The 21,113-nt window shown below is 38.7% G+C and overlaps 1 protein-coding gene across 3 annotated transcripts in view; it reads left to right on the top strand.

The window, feature by feature from the left end:
- Positions 1-1,557: 1,557 nt before the first annotated feature.
- Positions 1,558-21,113, top strand: part of PTPN21 (protein tyrosine phosphatase non-receptor type 21) — a 47,968-nt gene continuing 28,412 nt past the window's right edge. For 2 of the 3 annotated variants that reach the window (XM_072863947.1, XM_072863946.1), the window contains exons 1-4: positions 1,558-2,007; positions 5,683-6,058; positions 17,286-17,455; positions 20,110-20,207. In XM_072863947.1, coding sequence (XP_072720048.1) covers positions 5,879-6,058; positions 17,286-17,455; positions 20,110-20,207 — 448 coding nt within the window. In that variant the 5' untranslated portion in view covers positions 1,558-2,007; positions 5,683-5,878. Of the gene's footprint in view, positions 2,008-5,682; positions 6,059-17,285; positions 17,456-20,109; positions 20,208-21,113 lie in introns of those variants that run through there. The other variant, XM_072863948.1, reaches the window with a different exon arrangement.

Genomic DNA, 21,113 nt, shown 5'->3' with positions numbered 1-21,113 from the left:
TAGAGCAAAATGGAGAAAGTGCAGAAAAACACAAAGGGTAGGATACAAACTGAGGTTATAGGAAGCAGAAGAAAAAAAAAATTCAGGAATAAAAGTTTGATGAGCTGCAGAAGGAGAAAATGTAGGCTGCAGAGGAGCATATTGGCAATGTCCTAGCTGTCTCTCTTAAGATGAGGTGTTGTCTTTAACACAAATGCGAAGAAAGAAAATGCGGCAAGGACTAACTATAGAAAGTAAGGAAACTCTAATAAATGCAACTTCTAGGCAGGGAATCAGGCAGGAAAAGGGTGTGATCACGATTTAGAATAGGAAATGTGATAGATAAGAGAATGGAGACCTTGTTTCCAGTATGAATTGTTTAGAAATAGGAGGGGTTGCCTCTGTTACCCTGAATTTTCATGGCTTGGATTTGTCATGCGTTGTATCAGTCAGTTTTGTCTGGCAAATAACCATAGTTCTGGCCTGTAGCAGATACCATTAGAAAAGGGTATCCATTTAATTCAAAGTTAGTTTATTTTACTCAATATAAAATTCCCCTGAATTAGGTGGGGTTTTTTTTGGCTTATGGACTGCTTATCATAACAATGTATGGAGGAGGAAAAAAAAAGAGATTCCCCTGATCTGAGGAAAGACCGTTGTGTCTAAGAGAAATAACTAAAGAATTCATTGTAATACAAAATTACCTACCTGTTTCAGCTGAGAGTAGTGTCCTCCTGAGTAACATGCTATTTGCATAGTAGATCTGCAAGTTAGACCTGCTCAGACAGTAGCATGTTTGTGTGCTTTACATTACCAAAACACTTTCTAAGTTTTACAGATATGAGTCAATGTTCATGTAGTGACTTTACCTTTTTCCTCATCCCTGACCCGTTTCAAGTTTGTATATACATTTCCTGGCTCAAGCAATGTGGGGAGCCATAAAATTCCAAAGGGCATACAATTGCTGATTTCACGTGCATGCAAACACACACACAGAGGTCTGCATATATTTGTGGGACTGGAGTGCAGCCCCTTATATGATGTTTGCATTGGTTAAACACTACAAATATTACTTAATTGATATGTATTTAATGCTTGCTGAGACAGTTGTTAAGGACATAATTTCTACCGACACCTTGGGGAGTTTTAAGCCCAGACAAGGGCTGAAAGATCAGTCTTTAATCTGCATTTTCTTGCTGTGTGTATTACCAACAGCTGAAGCTTTTCAAGGACTTTTGTTTTTAGCTGCAGACATAAATGTATGTGCATAGGTCACTTGATATGACACATATGGATTAAATCTTGAAAATATTTCCAAGCTGCATGAAAATAAGACCAACAGAATTTTTGGTAAGACATTTGCCTTAATTGGAAAGGCTTAAAATAAATGATCATATGATTAAAAAAAGCAAGGATTGCCTGCTATTTGTTGTAACCCCTATTTCTGTAATGCCCCTGTAGCCAGAGAAGCAGCTGTTCATTGCTGACATTCTCCCTGCCAGGCATTCCAACTCTCTGAGGTAATGGGCTACAAGCATACGGGCCTTTGCTTTAATTCTTTCAGCGTATCCTTCCGCATGGATAGAGCGAGGGGAACGCCTCCAGGAAAAGAAATTAAATGCACACACACAGAGGCACACAGAGACAGGCGATTTGAAAATATTCCCGAGAATGCAATTTGCGCTCGTGCAGCGCAGCGTCACATGAAGGAGGCTGCCTGAAGAGCTGGCTGGCACAGGTTTATTTCGTTGTAATATTTTCTTCCACCCCCAGCTCTTTACCCAGTGGAATGATATCCAGAGCAAGTTTTTTGAGACAGGAAGTGAGGAATGTTTTCACTATGAGTGATCTGAGAAGAAGGTGGGTTAGCCGAGATAGCAGCTGTTTCGGACCAGAGGAACACAGTAAGTCAGTTCCCGAGGAATACAGATGAGATGGCTCCGGGAGAAAAAGTCTTGGAGTGCTGTGGGGTTTTTTCGGCTACATGTATGTGAAAGGAGACTCGGTGTCTTTGGATCGTTGCACAAGGTAAGGGGAGAACACCAGGCACAGTAAAAAAACAGCAGGTGATCTTCTCTGCTGTCTACCATAAGACTGAGGAGTTTCAAGCATTTACTTTTTGAAAAGTAAAGGCTGTAGAACTGTGCTTCTGGAGGTAGGGGATGTTTTGAGATGTGCGCTTATCGCTGCTCTTTCAGTCCAAGAGTCGTGTCAAAGATTAACTGGTAAAACAAGGGGAGGGTGGAGTATTTTGATCTTTTTGGCTCTCCAAATATTTCTGAAATAAATGTATGTACTTTAAGCATTTGAAATAATAGGAATCCTTTTTCACCATCATATATTGCAGTTTTATTTCGCATGCTGTCATTCATGCAGGCTGTTTAAAAAAATCTTTGTAAAGTAAAATGCTAATTATTGAGGGGGAGTGGGAGGTGTAGGTAAAGGGGAAGGATACTACAGTGCTCACTAATCATGTGTCAGTCACGGCCATGTTGCTGAAATTCTAATATAACATTTTTGAAATTACATGTTTGTGTTGAAATATGAATGTACAAAGTTTGGCCACTAAAGACATTTTTAGCTGTTGCGTAAAAATTCCAGGCTTGCTAAATAAAAGCTTGTTATTTTAGAGGTCGTCAATTGGATTTGTAACTCCTGGCGATATGTAGTTCCTTTTTGCTAAAGTAGCTTTATAACAATGCAGATGTGTCCAAATTTAAAGTAATGCAGAAGGCAAACATGAGAGCACCTAGCATTGCAGAATGCACACCTGCTGACTAAAAACAGCACAGCTGTCTGCAAGAAGTACACATGGCTTGCAGTAGAAGTTACTGAATGATACCTCAGTGTTATTCATCAAACTTGCCTTTATTCTACAATATTTATCATACATCAGGAATTTTTTTTTTAGTTGGTCTTTTGTGACATGGACTGGAAGTTAGTTACTTATGTTTTCCTTGTTATAAATGTGTTTCAGAAGTAATTAAGATTATGTCAGACATGTACTGAGTTAAAAAGAAATCGTTTAGGGTAAATGCTCAGTAGAGCAATAAATGCAAACAACAGATCATAACCTCAAGAGTGCTCCTGGCACGTTCTGAAAATTCTGCTCCAAACTTCCTTCCTGTGCTTGCATTGCTACCTGTCTGCATAGCGAAATACCTGGAAGTCTGAGGTTGCCTAATGTCAGCATTAGATGGTTTGGAAATTTCACCTGCCAGGTCAGCCTCTTGTTAGTGATATCCCCCCCCCCCCCCCCCCCCCATGCCCTTAGAATACTTTTCTAAGGCCCTGATGGGGGCATAAAAGTTTGAAACTCTTTCATATTCAGTGGTACTACATAAAAACTGAGATTAAAACAGCACTGCACTTCTGACTGCAGCTTTCAAAAAGATGAGTAAGTTGATTTCCCTCATTGCTGTAGCACCAAAGAAAGTGCGTAGCTGTGCAAAGAATGTATTGGAAAACAGGCCCCGGGGACGTGAGCTGAGGTCAGTCAGCCAAAAGTTACTCTGCCAGGAATAAACCCAGTGCGAGATTCTGCTGGCAGTGGGTAGGAAACTAAAAGCTTCTGTCTGTAGAGCATTCCCTGCATGCTGCTCCAGGAGGGCAGGATTTGGAGGATCAAAGTGCAGAGCGAGTAATAAAGTGAGGAGTCCCCATGTATGCCTACATTTTTCAGGGAAACCTGTTGCTATCTGTTGTTGTTTATGCTGCTGCTGCACCCAAAAATAAATTAGTTGGTGTTTGGGTCAGGGTTTTTTTGATTCAATTAAGATTTTAGGTGGTATCTGTTGAGGATGGGGATTGCGTAGGATGGTAGAACTGCTTCCAGGTTATTAGAAACATGGTCATGAAATATGCTTATGGTCATTCTTCGGAGTAGGGTTGCAAAGATGCCATTGAGCAAAAATGCTGTGCTGCCTCCTCTTTCTCCCCAATTTAGGCCTTTAGTGTCTCTCCGCCTCCCTTTCTTCTTTGCTGCGCTGCTTAAAAGGCAGTAGGGAGCCTGGTACGAGGTTTTCAACCTAAAGAGTTTGTGGTTGTGTTGAATAACGTTAAATTTCTAGGTGTATATACATAAATGTACAAGTAGTATGTGGCTATCTGTTTGCTTATAACTACACCTTTGAGTTTAAAACCAGGTGTGCTAGGAAGACTACTTCTTCCGATTCCCCCACTCCAAACAAATGGATGTCTTCGTGTTATTCCTGTCCGATAATTGTAAGAGCCTTCAGAAATCAAATTATGCCCTTTCAAATGTGCTACTAATACATACCAGCCTGAAAAAAAAAAAAAAAAAAGTAGGTGGTTGTCTTCTTTTTCCTTTCAGGCGGTGCGGCGCTGCCACTAGACGTCCCCAGGCAGAGCTCCCCACGCCAACAGCAGCTAACAATGAGAGGAAGAAGCGTAGCTTTCCCCCGCGGGGCCCGGCCCTCGGGCAGGGCCCGGCCCTCGGGCAGCGCGGCCGGGGCACGGCTGCAGGCCCGGCGCGGCGCGGGCAGGGCAGCGGCCGGCAGGCGCACGGCGCTGGCTCCGGCCCGGGGCCGCCGCCTCGGCCCGCAGCGGCTGAGCCCCGCGCTGTCCCCGCCGGGAGCATCGCCCCCAGCCCGCGGGCGCGTCGCGGTGAGGGAGGCGGTGCAAGCCCCCTCAGAGGCGGTGGTGGCTTTATCTCGCGTGTGTGAAGCGCTTTCACTCCAGTGGTAGCCCCAGTGCCCGGCCTCGCTGCCCTCAACACACGTACTTCTGCAGAAAAAAACCCCTGTATTTAGAGAACGTTTTTATTTTGCATGTCCTACTGAAAACCAGCACTAGTAAGACCGACAAATTTCTTAGGCTGGGGTGCATGTGGTAAGAAAACACTTGAAAGAGGAGCAAGGAAGGCGAAGCTTGTGTGTTACGGAGTTGACAGGAGAGGAGGTGTGAAGTTGTTTGCAAAAGGTGGGGAAATGGGTGGCTACCTTTAGACTGGGAATAAGTATGTTTTTCAAGGAAAAAATGGGACATAAATGGTTCTCAGAATCCACGTACTGTCTTGGTGAGGCAAAGCGTAACCTGAAACATCATACAGCAGCTCAGCATAAGAAATAATGGCACAGCTAGCTGTAATTCAGGGAAACTAGAGGAATTGGATTTTAATTGTCTGGTAGGAAATGGCTAAGGTGTGAGCTTTAATGCCTCTCTTCCTGCCTTTATTTTTTTTTCCTTAATAATTTATGGGGCTTGGTTTTGTGTTTAATCCAAGAGATAGTGGCTGAGGCTGCATGCCGCTCTGAAAAACAAGCCAGATTGCTGGATTTGCTCTTAAAGAAAATGGCTTTGTTCAGTATTAGAAATACCTTAGGCAACTCGGACTTTATAGAGGTATTTCATTTAAATACTGATTCAGCTTAGAAATACTTATTTTAAGACATTGTAGCCACATTTGATTGAGATTCATCGTTCACTTGTGAGTTAAAAAAAAATAAAATCAACTTGCCAAAGATAAGTGGCAGACGACCAGTGTTGTCTGTGGAAAAACCAGAAACTCTGGTGCTTATTTCATTATTTGAATGCATAACAGCTCTGCATTTTGGAAAAATAGACTGATTATTTAGATTTAGAAAAAATATACATGTTATTTTTCCCATGTTACCATTCCCCTTTCAGTCAAAGTATTTCTGATTCTTGTATTTATTCTCTTCCTCTTTTGCTCCTTACTAGGATTCCAGTGGATGCCCCTTCTACTTGTCTCTTGGTGGAAAAGTTGCTTGTCTTTAATGGATACTGCTGCTGCTGGTTGATCTCTGGAGACTTTACAGCTCCTTACACCTTTTGAGAGGAGATAGCTACTTGTCTCCTCTCAAGGTCCCGGCGGTAGTAGCTTTTTATCAGTAACCATCTGTGGGGGAATAAGAAGATGCCTCTACCTTTTGGGTTAAAATTGAAAAGAACTCGACGTTACACAGTATCCAGCAAGAGTTGCTTGGTCGCTCGTATCCAGCTGCTCAACAATGAATTTGTGGAGTTCACGCTGTCGGTGGAAAGCACGGGCCAGGAAAGTCTGGAAGCAGTGGCTCAGAGGCTTGAATTGCGGGAGGTAAGCGAACTGTTGAGTGAAGGCGTGATTTTTGTCTCCGGTGCTGGATGACCTGTGTGGTGAATCCTTACCATTTGGGGCAGTCCGTTTATTTACTGGAGCAGCTATCCTGTGTTCCCCGTGTTTCTTCACCTTCTGGTCTTGATGGGGACTCGGGTTGCTCCAAAACAGTTGCAAAACTTATGTTACAGAGCTAGGGAATGCCCAAGGGGAGGACATGTGAGAAGTGGCAGTGAATAGCAGCTTAGAGCAATAAACAAAGCAACTGTTTTTTAAACCTGACAATGCTGAAAATGCCGTGTAAAAAAACCCACAAAGCAACAAAAAATCTTTTCTGCCTAAGCAACGTGGTTAAGAATTACTGCAAGACTTGAGACAACTTTTAGCTAAGGATATGAAAGACAGCATTATTTGTGTGCATGTATTTTTTTCTGATGGATTAGTGCTGTAAAAAGAACCTAAAGCACAAAATGTGATAAGTGTAGCAGTGACCAGTTATTTGTATTGCTTGTTCAAATACCACAAACATGTTTGCAAGACATTGTCTTGGAGCATGCATGTAGTCATTTACGTCGAGTGCTGGCCTCATGAGGAAACATGGTTTGCACTAGTTGAATCTGTATGTATCTGTGTAACCTGCCTTTTTCCCCAAAAATTCCTTGATATTTTGAAGGATCCTTTTGCAACTGAAATTTACTGTTCTCCCACACATTTAGTGATTGTTCATACATCTCCTGTATTGAGTGAATTACTTCTGAAATGTTGAGCTTAGAAATCTGCATAGATTACCAACATATGAACCAATGTCATTATTTTATAATTTTGTTGAACGCAGATGGATTTGATTGCAGTAGTTTAATGCTCTCCATCCTGTGTAAACTTACATTTCCCACTAGAGTCTCAAAAGGTTTAGTTCATCTTGTAGTCATTAAACTGTGACAGCATGTGCACTTTTGAGGGGCAGGAGAGGGAAAACTTGTAATAAAATTTTAGTGTTGCTAGCATTGTTCTGAAAAGGATGCTTTTGCTCTGTTATGTGGTCCGCCGTATAAGCATGTTTTAAATACGGGATTCAAATACCAGATGAAAACCCTAGACTTCGGCAACCAAAATAAGAGTAATCATGAAAATAATTGTTGTCTAATAACTATGATTTTTTGAAATGTTATATTTTCATTGTCAAGCAAAGGCAACTGCTTATAACTTTGCTCAAATATTGAGCAAATAAATTTAGGACTCAATCCTGCAAACGTTTATTACTGTACACAACATGCATTACTGTAGGATTTCTCAGTAGGAAATGCTATGTATAGTCAGTTGTTTTCAGAAATACTTTTTTTGTTTGGAGAATAATAAATAAACAAAATAGATATGAACCCATTAATCTCTAAGTGTTTGCTTATTGTGGTTGTTTTCAATCCCAATATGCATTCTTGTAGATTCTCTAAATATTTTTTTTAGTATACAGTTATTTTGGGAAAAATGCAATTCTGTGCAACAGTATGACTTTTTTTTTTTATCTTGCTCCTTCTAGCAAAGGGAGAATCTTAACTACTCTCGTAGCCTTAGTGTTTACTTAGAACACATCAGATACCATATATTTAGAATTCAGTTATTGTTGCGTGAATGGAGTTTGTCAGTTTTATCTGTCCACTTTCAGATGTCACTGCTAAGTCAACAGAAGGTAACGAATTTTAACTATATTTGGTTTGCAAAACGCAAAGGCTTTGTCTTCCTGAATGATGACTGCTAGCTTTTCTTGAACTAGTCAGTGTTGGAGATGCAGGTTTTTTCAGCTGTTCTTCATTATCTCTTTCTTTGGAGCTACTCCTAAAAATCTGCTTTAAAAAAAAACAGAAAGAAGGAGAAAGATGGCAATTCCCTCATTTAAGAGTCATATATCAGACTGAGGGAGTTGACAGTACACTATTGAACTCTGAGCAGATTCCCTCAGTCATGCATTCTTGCATGGATTATTTTGGCAGGAAAATGTGTTGCAATAAAAGGGAATGGAAAATAGGGATATAAATTACTTTCCGGAGCTTGCATTCAAAAAATGTTGTTCTGTCTTTAAACAGTCAGATTTACCAAGTAGATACTGGATCATTCCTGACTGCTTGCTTAGTAGAAAGTTTTCAGACAGAAAAATTTTCTCAGCACTTTGCTTAATTCTGCAAAAACAACATTAGTTCTTGATAGTGTAAGATAGTAAGTACTTTCTATAAGATGTTGCATATTGTTAATGAACTAAGCACCCTTAAAGCATAAGTGTGAATTCAAAGTGTTAAACATGGAAGTATGACTGTTTTTTGAATATTGAGACTTAATGCAGTTATGAAAACTGAGACATCAGTTTTGGATTACTGTATATGGGCTATGCAGTTATGACATGTGGTTCCCATGCACCTTCAAAACAGTTTATTGCAGGAGGTATGAGGGGAATCTCTACCTTTTTACACACTGAATGGTAACATTTGTAAATACCTCTTTCTCTCTGGTGTAGTCTGCAGTTACTGAATTTGGACAGTGAAATGAACGGCTTACTTTTAATGTTGTGTCATCTTTTAAGATACTCGTTTTAACAGATTTTTATGTAAATGAATAGTTTTCAAATTATGTTTTGTGTGGCTAAACACTGGTTTTCTTTTGATTTTTTTCCCATTAGTACTTCTCAATTTTCAAGTTGTATACTAGTATGGACACATAGTTAGGGTTTAGGAAGTCTTAAGTATGTTGACAATTTTATTTTTTTACTGAATGGTAGACTTTACAGAAAAGTGAAATGAATGCATTAAACTAAGAACAACATCTTCTGGTATTCCCAGAATGTGACTCATCAGCAACGGGTATGTAATCCAGCTCTCTTAAACTGAGGAACCGGGGAAAGAAGCCAAAGGGAACAGGGAACATAAGTTACTTACCCTTTGTAGCACAGCCTGTCTTTTATCCTGTGAGAGAACTATAACCAAACTTGATTTATGCAAAAAGCTGTATTTGTTGCAGAAAACCGTTCTGGAATTACAAGTTTTGAAAAACTGCTGAGAGCTCTGATTAACTACGTTAAAAAGTATGTGGAACACTGCTCATCTTGCATCTAGGGCATGAGTATATGAATTAAATACTTGAAAATATAGAAATGGGTTTTTAAAATGTTAATACAGCTAGATATCTATAAGATGTTTGGCAGGAGATGTTACGACTGACTTACCTCTCTTGCTGGATCTTCTTTTATTTCTGTTTTCTAATAATGCTTCTAAACCAGAACGAAGGGGCAGATTCTGCTACTGTGTACAAGCAGAGTCTGACTTAACTACAGATATGTGGTAGAGATTTGGGCCCAAGCACAGGAACTAATGGTAGGGAACTTCTGTGGAGAGTGTGTGTTGTGCATATGCAAGTTCCTGTGTTTGTTTTGGACATGAATAGGAAAGAAGGAATCAAGGTTATCCGGATCCTGAGTAACTTCGAAGTTCTGAAACAGTGCTTCAGAAATGCTTGAACTATGATGTACAACTTTGCTCTGAATTCTAAAATATCAGCTCTTGTTTGGAGAAAACACAAAAAAATACCTTCAATTCCGTGTGGTGGTTTCTTAAATGTGTGTTTTGCATAGTTATAGAGTGTTTTTAAAATGAGACCAAGTGCAACCATAAATATTCTTACATGTATATGTATCAGTAAACATATTGACTGGCAAATGAAAGTTGGGCCAAGTCATGACAGAGGGATCACTAAAATATTATGTTTAAGCCTTGTACCAAGGTCTGACAAAATTTTATCTAATGCTTGGAGAAATAAGAGGAAAAGCAGTGCTCATAGTTGAACTGCTATGGTTGCTTCTCTGAACCAAATTTTCCCAAAAATTAGGAAAGGTGAAATTGTCATGGAGGAATGTATATAAAAATGCAGACCTTCAGTGTGTAATCTAATTAATTTAAAAGATGCTACTTTATTGAAAAACAAACTTGACTCCATCTAAAACATATATTAATTAAAAGTGTGCTGTAATTGTAATTTAGGAACCAAGATAAATTGAAGGACAGAGCAGTCAGCTAAAAATCATTAATTGCCTCAATGCAGTTATTGTCGTCCTTCCTTTTTCTGAAGGAAAAAAGCTATACATTCATGTATAGGATTTGCACTTAGTCTTATTACACTGAGCAGCACAAAATTAAAGTTTTTCCATGAAAGCAATAGTGGCAATTAGGAAGCCTTGCGCCTGATTTCTTTAGCTTTTTAATAAAGTGAGGTCAGAATTTGAATATACCACTTAATTGTATTTTTTCACTGTCACAAGGTCTGTGAATTGCTGTACAGTTTTATACTAATTTTGACAGAAGAGGTTTTCTTTACTTTGAAGCATAGACATTAGTTTATTGTGTAGTATTTTTAGACTACTTTGCAATTTTGCTTTTCCCTGTTGTGAAGCAATTGGAATTTAAGCCTCTGATGAATGGGAACATGATAGTCCTTTTAATGTCAGTGCTGTGTAAGGTGTGAGTCAAAAGCAGATAGGTGAGTCCATCCTTTTCGGACCCTTGGACAATGGTGAGAAAAAGTAACATGATGTAAAAAAAAAAAGTGTGTTTCTACATTTCTTGGTCATGTCGATAACTGACCTGTTTCTGCAAGAGGTTAAAATATGTCTTGGATATAATGTCTTCTTATCACAATGAAGGTATTGCTCTTTAGCTTGTAAATCAGCCAGTTTGCCTTTGTCTAATGCACTGATGAGCAGAATCTGCCTTGCCTGTCAGAAGACCGTTTATTCAAGATATTTGAAGGGTGTAAAACACAGTGTATTGTGATTTGTGCAATGTTTTCATTTGAATATATTAGAATATGTCAGATTACCTTGCAAAGTATTGATTTTGTTTGTTTATTTCTTATCCCTGCTTAAAGCTTATTTGCTTTAAGCTATAGTTGGCAATTGCTTTGTTTAAATAGCGTTTGTGAAACCCATATTGGAGTAGTTAGGAGAAAATTGTGTGTGTGTGTTGGAAAAAAGATTTCCATTATGGAAGAACTAAGATTTAAGGTTGACTTCTCTCTGTATTCATATAGCTACCCTGCTAAATACTCCTTCCTGCATCTACAGTTGAAGATCTTTGTCAGTACCAGAACAATAAAAATAGTATAAGCAGAAGTACCCTAAAGTGAGTAACTTCAAGATGGGGAAAAAGGAGGCATTTTTATGAGGCTAGCCAGCGGTCCTCCTTTTTCTGCAAGAAGAATTGGTCGTGATAATGTGTAGAGCAGTGCAACTTTCCACTCGGTGGCTGGTACATGGCAAGACTCACAGGTTTCTTTCTCCACCACTTCCAGGAAGTCTTGGTTCTTGTACGCTGGCCAGTCCAGGCTGCTCCAGATCCTTTCTCCCCTAGGGACTGGGAAGATTTGTGGAGGAGGCTGTCTGCTGTGATAAGAGTGGAGTTTCTGGAGAATTTTCAGGGCCTCTTGTCTCCTTCTGTAGTTCTTACATTGGGCGTAGGGTAAAAGCTTTTACTTGATGTCTGGCAGTCATGCATAGTCAAGATTATTGACCCGGTTCTCCTGCATGCAGTTTATTTAAACTGAGATCCTGATGGCAGGACCTGTTTTGTATCCAAGCATATAATAAAGCTAGACGCAGTGGAGCCCTTGGGCTAACTGGGATTTTTTAAGTCCGACTGCAGTGCTTATCCTTCAGTAATGAGAAGGTGTTTTCAGCACTCTGTTCAGGAAAGTCTTATGCCTTGTTTTATTTGTACATACCAGTGTAAAAGAGGAAAAGCCTAAAAATATATTTTGATTGCATTCTTCTGTAAACCTTGTTATTTTTCCTTTTTTTAATTTCTTGCCTCACATCTTAGGATGGTGATTCCTCAGGTCGCTGTACCCGTGAGGCAGGTAGCAGATTGCATTAATTGGAAGACACTGTATTAACAATTAGAAAACAATTTTATTTTCCAGTCTGTTTGTAACCTGTGAGATATTCTGCAAGATTTATAATATAGGATATGGAAATTAGCTGGGAAATATATAATTAAATACATAAGTTCGAAGTAAACTTTGAACGCTGCTATGCCTCGGGAATGTGTGGTAAAGTCTATTTGTCCTGTCTGCTTCCATCCACAAAAAGTGGTTGGGTTTTTTCCTTTAGTCTGAGGTTTTATAGAGAATGATTTTTTTTCTTTCTTTCTTCTTTTTTTTTTTTGTAAACGATAGCAGTAGTAGTGTTGTCTCAAAATCCTAGGGAACATAACCTTTTCTTTATATTATATTGCAAAAAAATGGAAGGCACAGTCGAGTTTGGGAATCATAATAGGTGCTGTTAAGCTCAAGTGAGAAGATTACACACATTTGATATCTGGCATATACATTTGTCTTTTTTTTTTTTTCTAGATAGTGTAAACTGTGACCAAAATAGACCCTGAGATCCTATATTAAAACATTTTTTTTATACTGCTAATCAGAATAATTGATACATACAAATGATGCTTAGATTAGAGCCAAAGTGGAATTATATTAGGGATGAGGCTGATACATATTAAGGAAAATAAAATTAAATGCAGCAGTTAGTTGTAGCTAACTAATATCAGCCAGTTGGTACAAGGAAGAAGGACTGTCTTACTGATTCCATTGCAAATTATAAAACAGATGAGGGACAGCAAAGTATGCTCAATAGATGTGGAAACTGATGAGAATTTTAAGATTTAAAGCACAGTTTTTAATAGGTTTGTAAAGGATAATGCCTCTTTAAAAAAAAAAAAGTGTTATTTAATTTATATCCAAAAATTTCTCAGTAAGCTGTTTCTCTTTGCCAGCACCAATTCTATAATGACATAGAATCACATAATAGTTTGAGTGGGAAGGGACCTCTGAGGGTTGCATGATCCCACCCTCTGCTCAGGAAGGCCAGCTTGGATCAGGTGGCTCAGGGATTGCCTGGGTGAGTTTGGGTGCCTCCAAGGATAGAGATTTGACACCTTTTTGGGCTACCTGTTCCAGTGTTTGGCTAGTCTTGTTGTGAAATTTTTTTCCTGATCTAATTGGAATTTCCCATGTTGCAGCTTGTGCCCAGCACTTCTCATACTTGCAGTGAGCACTTCCAGAAAGAGTCTGGCTCTGTCTTCTCCATACCCCGCTCTTAGGCAATTTAAGTCCACAGTAAGATTTTACTTTAGTCTCTTCTTAAGACTGATCAGCCCCGCTTCTCTGACTCTCATCATACATCATGCCAAAAGATACAATATAGTCACCTACAGTAATGTAGTTTTGTGGCACTCATACCTGACGAAGCTCCTCGGCTTAGCTTAGGATGTCCGGTTGCCTTTGTAGATGAAGTCACTCCCCTCCCACCAACTTGTGAGCTGTAATGCTGTGTTGGGCTTTTGGTACTTTTGCGTTCTTGATAACTCTTGAACTTTTATGCAAAAATGCTTACTATTCCTGTCCGTGACAGAAAGCAGCTAGGTAGAAAGTAACTGTGCAGAAATTATATGCTCTTTTTATTTGTATTTGATTTTCCTCAAAGGGGTTGGGTCATGAATAAGTCACTAAAATAAATGAACCTCAAAGCAGCGTTAATCTTAACAGCTTAACATATTTTAAGAATTGTGTCATGACATTCTTTTTAGAATTGGGTGTTGTCCTGAGCTGCTAATAAAAAATGTTTTAGCAATGAATAAAAATGGATTCTATTTTAATCAGTGCGAATATTCCAGGGTGCATAAGCTCCTCTGAAAACTCACAGGATCAAATTCTGCCCTTGAAGTCAAGTGAAAGGTTTGTGTACAAGTCAGGAGACAGGCTTTGGTCCATAGTGTTTTGCTTGGCTTTCATTTTATTTTTGATAGTCCAGATTGGAGGGGTTTGTGAGGGAAAATACCGTGGCAGAAAAATCTTGTTGAAAGATATGCTGGATTCCAGAGAATGTTTTAAAATGCGGAAACAATTTTCTTAGTATGTTGTGCCAGTAACTACTCGGTTCTGTGTGTAGGCAAGAAAAAGTGGTCCATGTTTTAAAGAAACAGACCAGTGCAAGTGATCATCATGCCTTAAAAATAGGCTATACATTCAGTTTAGACTTCAGGGTGTAGAACCAGGAGTATCTTACATGAGAGGGTTTGAAACAGTGGTGGTGGTAACAGAAGTTTGTGCTCTTTCTCTCCTTACCTTTCTGTTACACGTCTGTGCTTCTTTGAGGCTTAAATACACCAAGACTGCAGATGAAAGTTGTTCACGCAGTTGCCTAGAAATTTTTGCATACATTTTTAGTTGGTTTCCAAAAGTGTTTGTGTGGTATCTTTTACAGAAGTCTTTCAACTTTGTTGGTGTGCTTCTGTGGTTCTGTAGCTGTTCCCCTTAGGTTTCAGTCTCTGCCTTGGCCTCTGCTCTCACCCAGAAGGTTGTGGTTCGATGTTTCAGATGGCATTCAGCCCGGGGCTGGTGCGGTTGACCTGTTGGGCAGGTGGCCTGGGCCAGCACAGTAGGCTTTCTTTTTTGAGCTCTTCCTAGCAAGTGAGGTCAAGTAGCTCATGGCATATAGTTCAGCTTTAACTTGTTTTTATTTTTTTGGTCCTCTTGTTTACTTACTGTCTTGCATTATATATACATTACATGTGTAACACTCAAGTTACAGGATGTCAGCATCACAGTCTGACTTTGGCTCCTGTGACTGTGCGCATGGTGTTAACAGTCTTATAATGAAAGAGAAATACACCTTTTTACATGCATACCTTTCCTCGTTCAGTCTGCAGGAAAGATTGAGGAGTGGTTGTTCGGTACATTTTATCCTTCTCAGTGTGTGACGTTGCAGTGAACATAGTATTTCTTTCTTAATGGAGTTTGTGTGGTATTACTGTTATAATTCCTAACATCTTATGGAATCTTAAGATACCGTTTTCTCAATATCCTTGTGGGGTGGCGGAGGTCACCACACACTATATGTTATGGTTGGGGTATTGAAGCACAGAAATAAAAGCAAATGTTGTCTAAGGTGTCAGCAAACTTTGTGTGCCTGGACTGAGAAATTTAGAAAACAGCGTTGTTTATAGTATTTGTATTCAGAGCCATATTCCTTTTGTCCTCTTGAAACTGGAAGTATTTATGACTTCTTAAATTTGACTCTTGGTTTTCAGAATTCAGAAGTGAAGAGCACACAGTGTCCACCTGGGAAAAATTTTGTTTGTAGGATTTGCTTTACAAGAGAGCTCTGTTTGTCATGTGGGAATACAGTCTGTTTCTCTATAGTGATTTTTAAACTTTCCCAACCATGAAACTATTTTGTATATATCAGCATTCTTCCTTTTCTCCAGATCTCTTCCACTATACTGAAAAACTGCTTTTTTCTTCTATGAGCAGTTCTAATTCAATTTAATTTTTGTATTACAGCCTGCCTTTTTATCAAATAAGACCAGAGTTGTCTTAGAGTTTGCAGAAGGGATCTTAATTGAGGTTAAATGGGCAGACTTCATCCTAACTTTTTTAATCTTCTGAATACTGATTTTGCAATTACGTGGTAACAGTAATTTCAATTTAGAGGATTTATTTCTTAAACATTGGGGGGAAAAAAACCCCACCAACAATCACTTAAAACTGTGTTGATTCTAATTTAGACAGGGGCAAAGAAGTACATTTTGCCAGGATGCAACGTCAAAGGAAGATTATGCCTTAGAATTGGCTCTAATTTCGCAGTTTTGGTAACTTCCCAGAGAAAATGCTTTTATGGAATAGATGGGTTTTTTAACTTAATGCTACACCTTGACTTTTGTGCCCAAAATTACTTAATGATCTGTGCTGATACAGAGCATTGACTTCACTGCTGTCCTTGAAGTTTGAGATGTAGCATAACTGCCCGTGCCAGGGTTGTTACGCGCGTAGTCAGCCTGTCAGGGCTGTAAGGGATAGCCAGAATCCCATGAGGGTAGACTTTTCATCGTGTTTAGACTATAAACTAAGACGACGTACGTATCTGAATTTTCAGATGTGTATATAGGTGAGTTTTCACAAGAAAGTACTAAAGTGACCTTTCTCTACTGCCAGCTGTCGCTCCCCAATGAATTTCAAATCTGTGCTCCAAAGCATCAAAATGCTAGAGCTTCTGAGAAAACAGCAATAAATACTTTGTTTGCTAGGTAGACGATTTTTCCAAGTCTAATTCACAGAAATTATGGATGTAAAAAAATAATTGTGATGAATAGTCCTTTGTTTTATAAAAATTAATCCTTAATAGCTTTATTTTTTATAAGTTAAAAACATCTGAAAATATATGAAGAAAAGTGTTGGATTAAAGGTGTTGGTATTTCTACCATTTCTGCATATAATAATATGTATGTAGCAAGGACTTGAAGAATTTCCATGTAAATGCCTACAGACATAAATGGTAATTCGTAGCATTCCCTTATCTCCCTCCCTGAATTAAAAAACTGAACTGAATGAAATAAGTACTGCAGGAGCAGATTTTAATCAGTTTAAACATAGTGGAGAAATTTAATTTTGAATGTGTGTGGAGTGTGGATTTAGAACTATACTGCAGAGTGACAGAAAAATACTCTGGTCCACAGTCCTTCTCAGAGGAGATCTAATCAAAGTTAGATTGTGTTGCTCAATTTTGGGATTTTGACATTCCAGGGATGGACGTACCTCAGCCTCTCAGGGCAACCTGTTCCAGTGCATACTGTATTTTGTGTTTTGGCTTGGTCGGGAGTTGCCTGCTCAGGCAATGTAGCTTGCTGCTGTACCTGGGCGTTTTCTTGCTCGTGGGATGAGCCATACAAGTGCTATAATGAGCTTGTCTTTGACTGACCAGCTGTCCCATGCTCTGTTGTCCTTCAGCATCCCAGGAGAGCCTGCCCGCTGGTTCCCCAGAGAAGCCACACTTTGCCTTCCTGCTGTCTGGTGTCATTTTCTATTTGCTTCCTCACTTCACTTAGTTTTCCTCTCACACATAAATGCTTACTACTAACACCTGTGAGTTGCCACAACAGGGTCAGGGGCTGTTTGCAAAAAAGAGTAGGTTTGGTAGTGTTTTAGGTGGGGGACCTTATGTATGTGGATTGCTTATCTGGAACTAATGTCCGCTTTTGATACTAAATGTCTCTCCAGTTCTCTAAGTTTTCAGTAACCCATAGCCTTAGTCAGTATTTTAAAACCTTTATTTCTAAGTAGCAAGACTTTCATACAATATATTTTATCTAATATCGCAATATTAACCTTTTTCATCATTGAAACGCCTCTTTTTCAGATTACATATTTCAGTCTGTGGTATTATAATAAGCAGAATCAGCGCAGATGGGTAGATTTGGACAAGCCTCTGAAAAAGCAGCTGGACAAATATGCCTTGGAGCCAACTGTGTATTTTGGAGTAGTGTTCTATGTGCCTACTGTTTCTCAGCTTCAGCAGGAGATTACCAGGTAAACTTCATACATGTGTCTATAATTTTACTTTCAGCATTCTGAAATGTATGGTTTATTTAAAAATTGTCTGCTTTCCCCTCCACCACTGCTATAGAAATGGAAATTATCACTTTAGGCAGAATTTATGTTCAAACTGTGTATTTATTTCCCTTTTGAATATTTAAAATATGTGATAAACTAAGCAAACAACTAATGTTTTGGTGATCTTAGGAATCTATTCAAACCTGTTTTCAGTAATAGGCATACTTGCGTGGTCAGACTTTTAATTGTTTTAGTCCCTTCATGTTTGTCTTTTTTTTGTTTGTTTTTGTTTTGAAGAGCCATATGTTGCTTTCAGGGACGTCCATCCTGCAGAAAGCACATGCAGATTTTATTGAGCTATGCTTTCCTTTATTTTTCTTTCAGTACTTTAGTACAATACATTGGCAAACTACAGGCTAAGCTTGAGCTTGTGATTTTTTTTGTGTATCACTGTGCAATGAAGACGGATGTTAGCTTTGATATTATAAACCCATTTCTGCTGTGAATCTGGGGAACATCACATAAGCGATGATGACTGCAGGGGAAAAGTAAAATTGAGCATATATACTGGCCAGTTATTTCTATGGGCCTATATATTGGCTTCTAGTGTCTTAATGTGTATAGTTGTTCTGATTTAATTATTTTTTTAACAGGCAAATGAGTACAAAACCAGTAAGTGAATTACAAACATATATTTGTTATTTTAGAAATATGTGCTTGCATTAATTAACCCGTTTAAGCTGGCAACTTCAAGTTGGCCCTGCTTTGAGTGGGGAGTTGAACCAGATGATTACTCAGAGGTCCTCTCCAGCTTAACTTACTCTGTGGTTACATGAAACTGTCTTTAAATACTCTGGTGCCAAAATACCTTGCCAGAGACCTTTCCCACTAATAGTGGTGTGAAAGCTTTTCAGGGAGTTAAGCCTCTTGGTGCAGACACTGGTGCTGTAATGTATTGCTCAATGCCTGGCAGCTTTAGTTTTTATTTTATGTGTAATTTCTGTAAGACTATTTTCTTTCTGAAAACTCTGAAGTTTGGGCTTTTTCTCAGCAATTTTACTGGCTTAAAAAGTAATTCTAGTGGTCTTCCTTTTTTTTTGTTTTAATAAATCTTTGGTTCAGGTTCTGTGCTTGTTGGTGTACTAGGATGTGTTAGAGTAAGATAAATGTCGTGGTGTTGCACTGAATAGCTGAATTGCCTGAAAAACCTTGAATATTCTTCTCTGGCATTTATTTAAAGAATATGATGTTTATGCTGAAGCTCTAACAGCAATTTTGCAGTGTGCTGCCATGTAAAAGGCAGGAATTTATGTGCCAACCTTATACTCAGGTCCTAGAGGATGGTACTTGCTTTGATGTATGACAGTGAGAGTCTGGATTAGTTTCAGAAATCTGTGGATTTTTTTCGTGCCTTTTCAATATAAATGAGATTAAGCACGTTTAAGCAAATTGTATGTTTAACGTATACCAGGAAATGGAAATGTCATAGACAAAAGAGATGGTATTTTTACTATCACAAGGTAGTGTCAAGATTCTTCGTTTGTATGTTTACTTTTAATAGCAGTTCTATGGAAAGAGCTTATGTTCTACTGCTCGTCTGGGAAGATTTATTTCCCCAAATGCCTTTATGTGGTGGCTTTCCTTTCTTTTCTTTTCTTTTTTTTTTTTGGCCTGGGTTTAGTCCCAGCTGTTCTTGTGTGTGTTGTATAAGGATGTATCTACTGTCATATGGCATACCACTTTTCTGTAGTAGGATCCAGAAGAGTCTAAACAATATTTATAAAATGTCACTGTATTCAATAGACTGTTAAACAGTGACAGCTGTCTTTTAGCTTGATGTAAATTTGTGTGGAGTTTACCTGACCTTTCTAATCTCTGAATGAATTGCAGCATGTGCCTCCATCTTTTCAGTATTAAAGCCTTACTTCACAAGAGTTAACATACAATATGAGGAAGTTAAGAAGCTTTTAAAACTAGACTTATAGAAGGCAAATGCCCTTCTTGGCAAAGTCTGTGTAGCTATAATGTCATTTTTGAGTTTTGAGGTGTTTTGGGCTCAAGATAGGGTGTTCCATGGATGGCTGAAAGGGGCAGAAGAATTAAAGAAAATAGTGGTTCAGTCTGTGGACAAGTGGTAGAGCTAGTAGTGGTTGCCTGCACAAGAGATGACCCAGGAAAAAAAACCAGTGCCTTGAAAGTGAGAATAAAATGTACTCAGAGGTTGTAATGCAGAAATGAAAGTCACTATTGTGAATGGAGGGATGTGCACTGTTAGGTCTATTGGAAGACAATGCAGCAATACAGCAGCAGTGTACTGAACATTGTAAAGAGGAGATAAGAATATTAAGAAAGGAGAAGCTAAAAATAAAAAAATTATGAGGGTATAGTAGTAGATAGAAATCGTGGAGATTCTTTGTTTTAAGAGGTAGGAGTATTTGATTCTGCAGTGATGTGTGAAAGCTAAGGGAGGAGTTAATAAAGACCATGAAATAATGGGTCTGAATGATGAGGAAGACTACCCTCCACACAAACTGGGGAATGCAGAGAGGATTAGGAAATGCAGGCATATTCATCTGCACTCTCTGTAAATTAAGAAGCCCATGTTAGCTTTTTCTTTTTTTCCCATGTAGATATCAGTATTATTTGCAATTAAAGAAAGATATCTTGGAGGGCAACATTCCTTGCACGCTGGAACAAGCAATACATCTGGCTGGTTTAGCTGTTCAGGGTAAGTAAGCCAATTGTGCCAATTAGCTAATGTTGCATTAGAAACTTTGGTAATATATTTTCTATTGCATGTTTTCTATTTATCGCTCGAAGACCCAGTTCAGTAAGTTATGAAAGGCTTGCTCCTTGGAACTTCGTCATATGGGCTGAGGAAGGGGAACAGTGGGATCAGTGGCCCTGAACTTTGCTGGTATTTCTGTGCAGTCCTCAGAGGTGTACCTGGGGATCTAATGTGTATTTTCAGGAGCTGGGTTTGAATTAGACATTGGAGTTCCTTTGGGGGCAAAGGCTTGTCGTCTGCTTACATTGACAGACCTTTCATCTGTTTCTGTTAATGAAGACTCTATTCTGACATGGTAACAAGAGAGAGAGACACATTTTAATAAATAAACAAATTTGAATGTACAGTAGTACTTGTATCTCCACTTCTCCCAAATATCCTAACATCTAAGATTATTTCAAGTTGGTATGCAAGACTGTTAACAATTCCTATGTTCAAATCACTCCTGAAGACCCATTTCTGTGATACCTACATTAAAATGGCTGCTTTGTTTTTCTAACTAGGGTCAGATGGGATAGAGTATACACCAGAGAACCACCAGTCCTAAGTCTGTCTGCACTGATCATGTCTGGTGTTCGCTGCTAACATGCTTGTTCGATCTTAAATCTCTCAAAATAAAAGTTTTTAATGACAGTGGCTTTGTTTAGTGTGTCTGCATATTGCTTCACAGTGAATGCCACTCCAGTATATCTAACAGCAGTTGTAAATCTGCCAAAATTGAAAGGGACTTAAGGTGTATGTACTGCCAATGATTTTAAGTGTTTTGGGTTTTTTTTGTCTTTTTTTAAATTATATGTGTTGGTAGTATCACATTAAAGACTATGATTATGTTTTTTGAAAATGTGG

The sequence above is a fragment of the Ciconia boyciana genome, chromosome 6 (genome assembly GCF_034638445.1).
Source record: "Ciconia boyciana chromosome 6, ASM3463844v1, whole genome shotgun sequence".
Lineage (NCBI taxonomy): Eukaryota > Metazoa > Chordata > Aves > Ciconiiformes > Ciconiidae > Ciconia > Ciconia boyciana.
The sequence above is the reverse complement of the archived record's forward strand: the minus strand, read 5'-3'. Positions and strand labels throughout refer to the sequence as shown.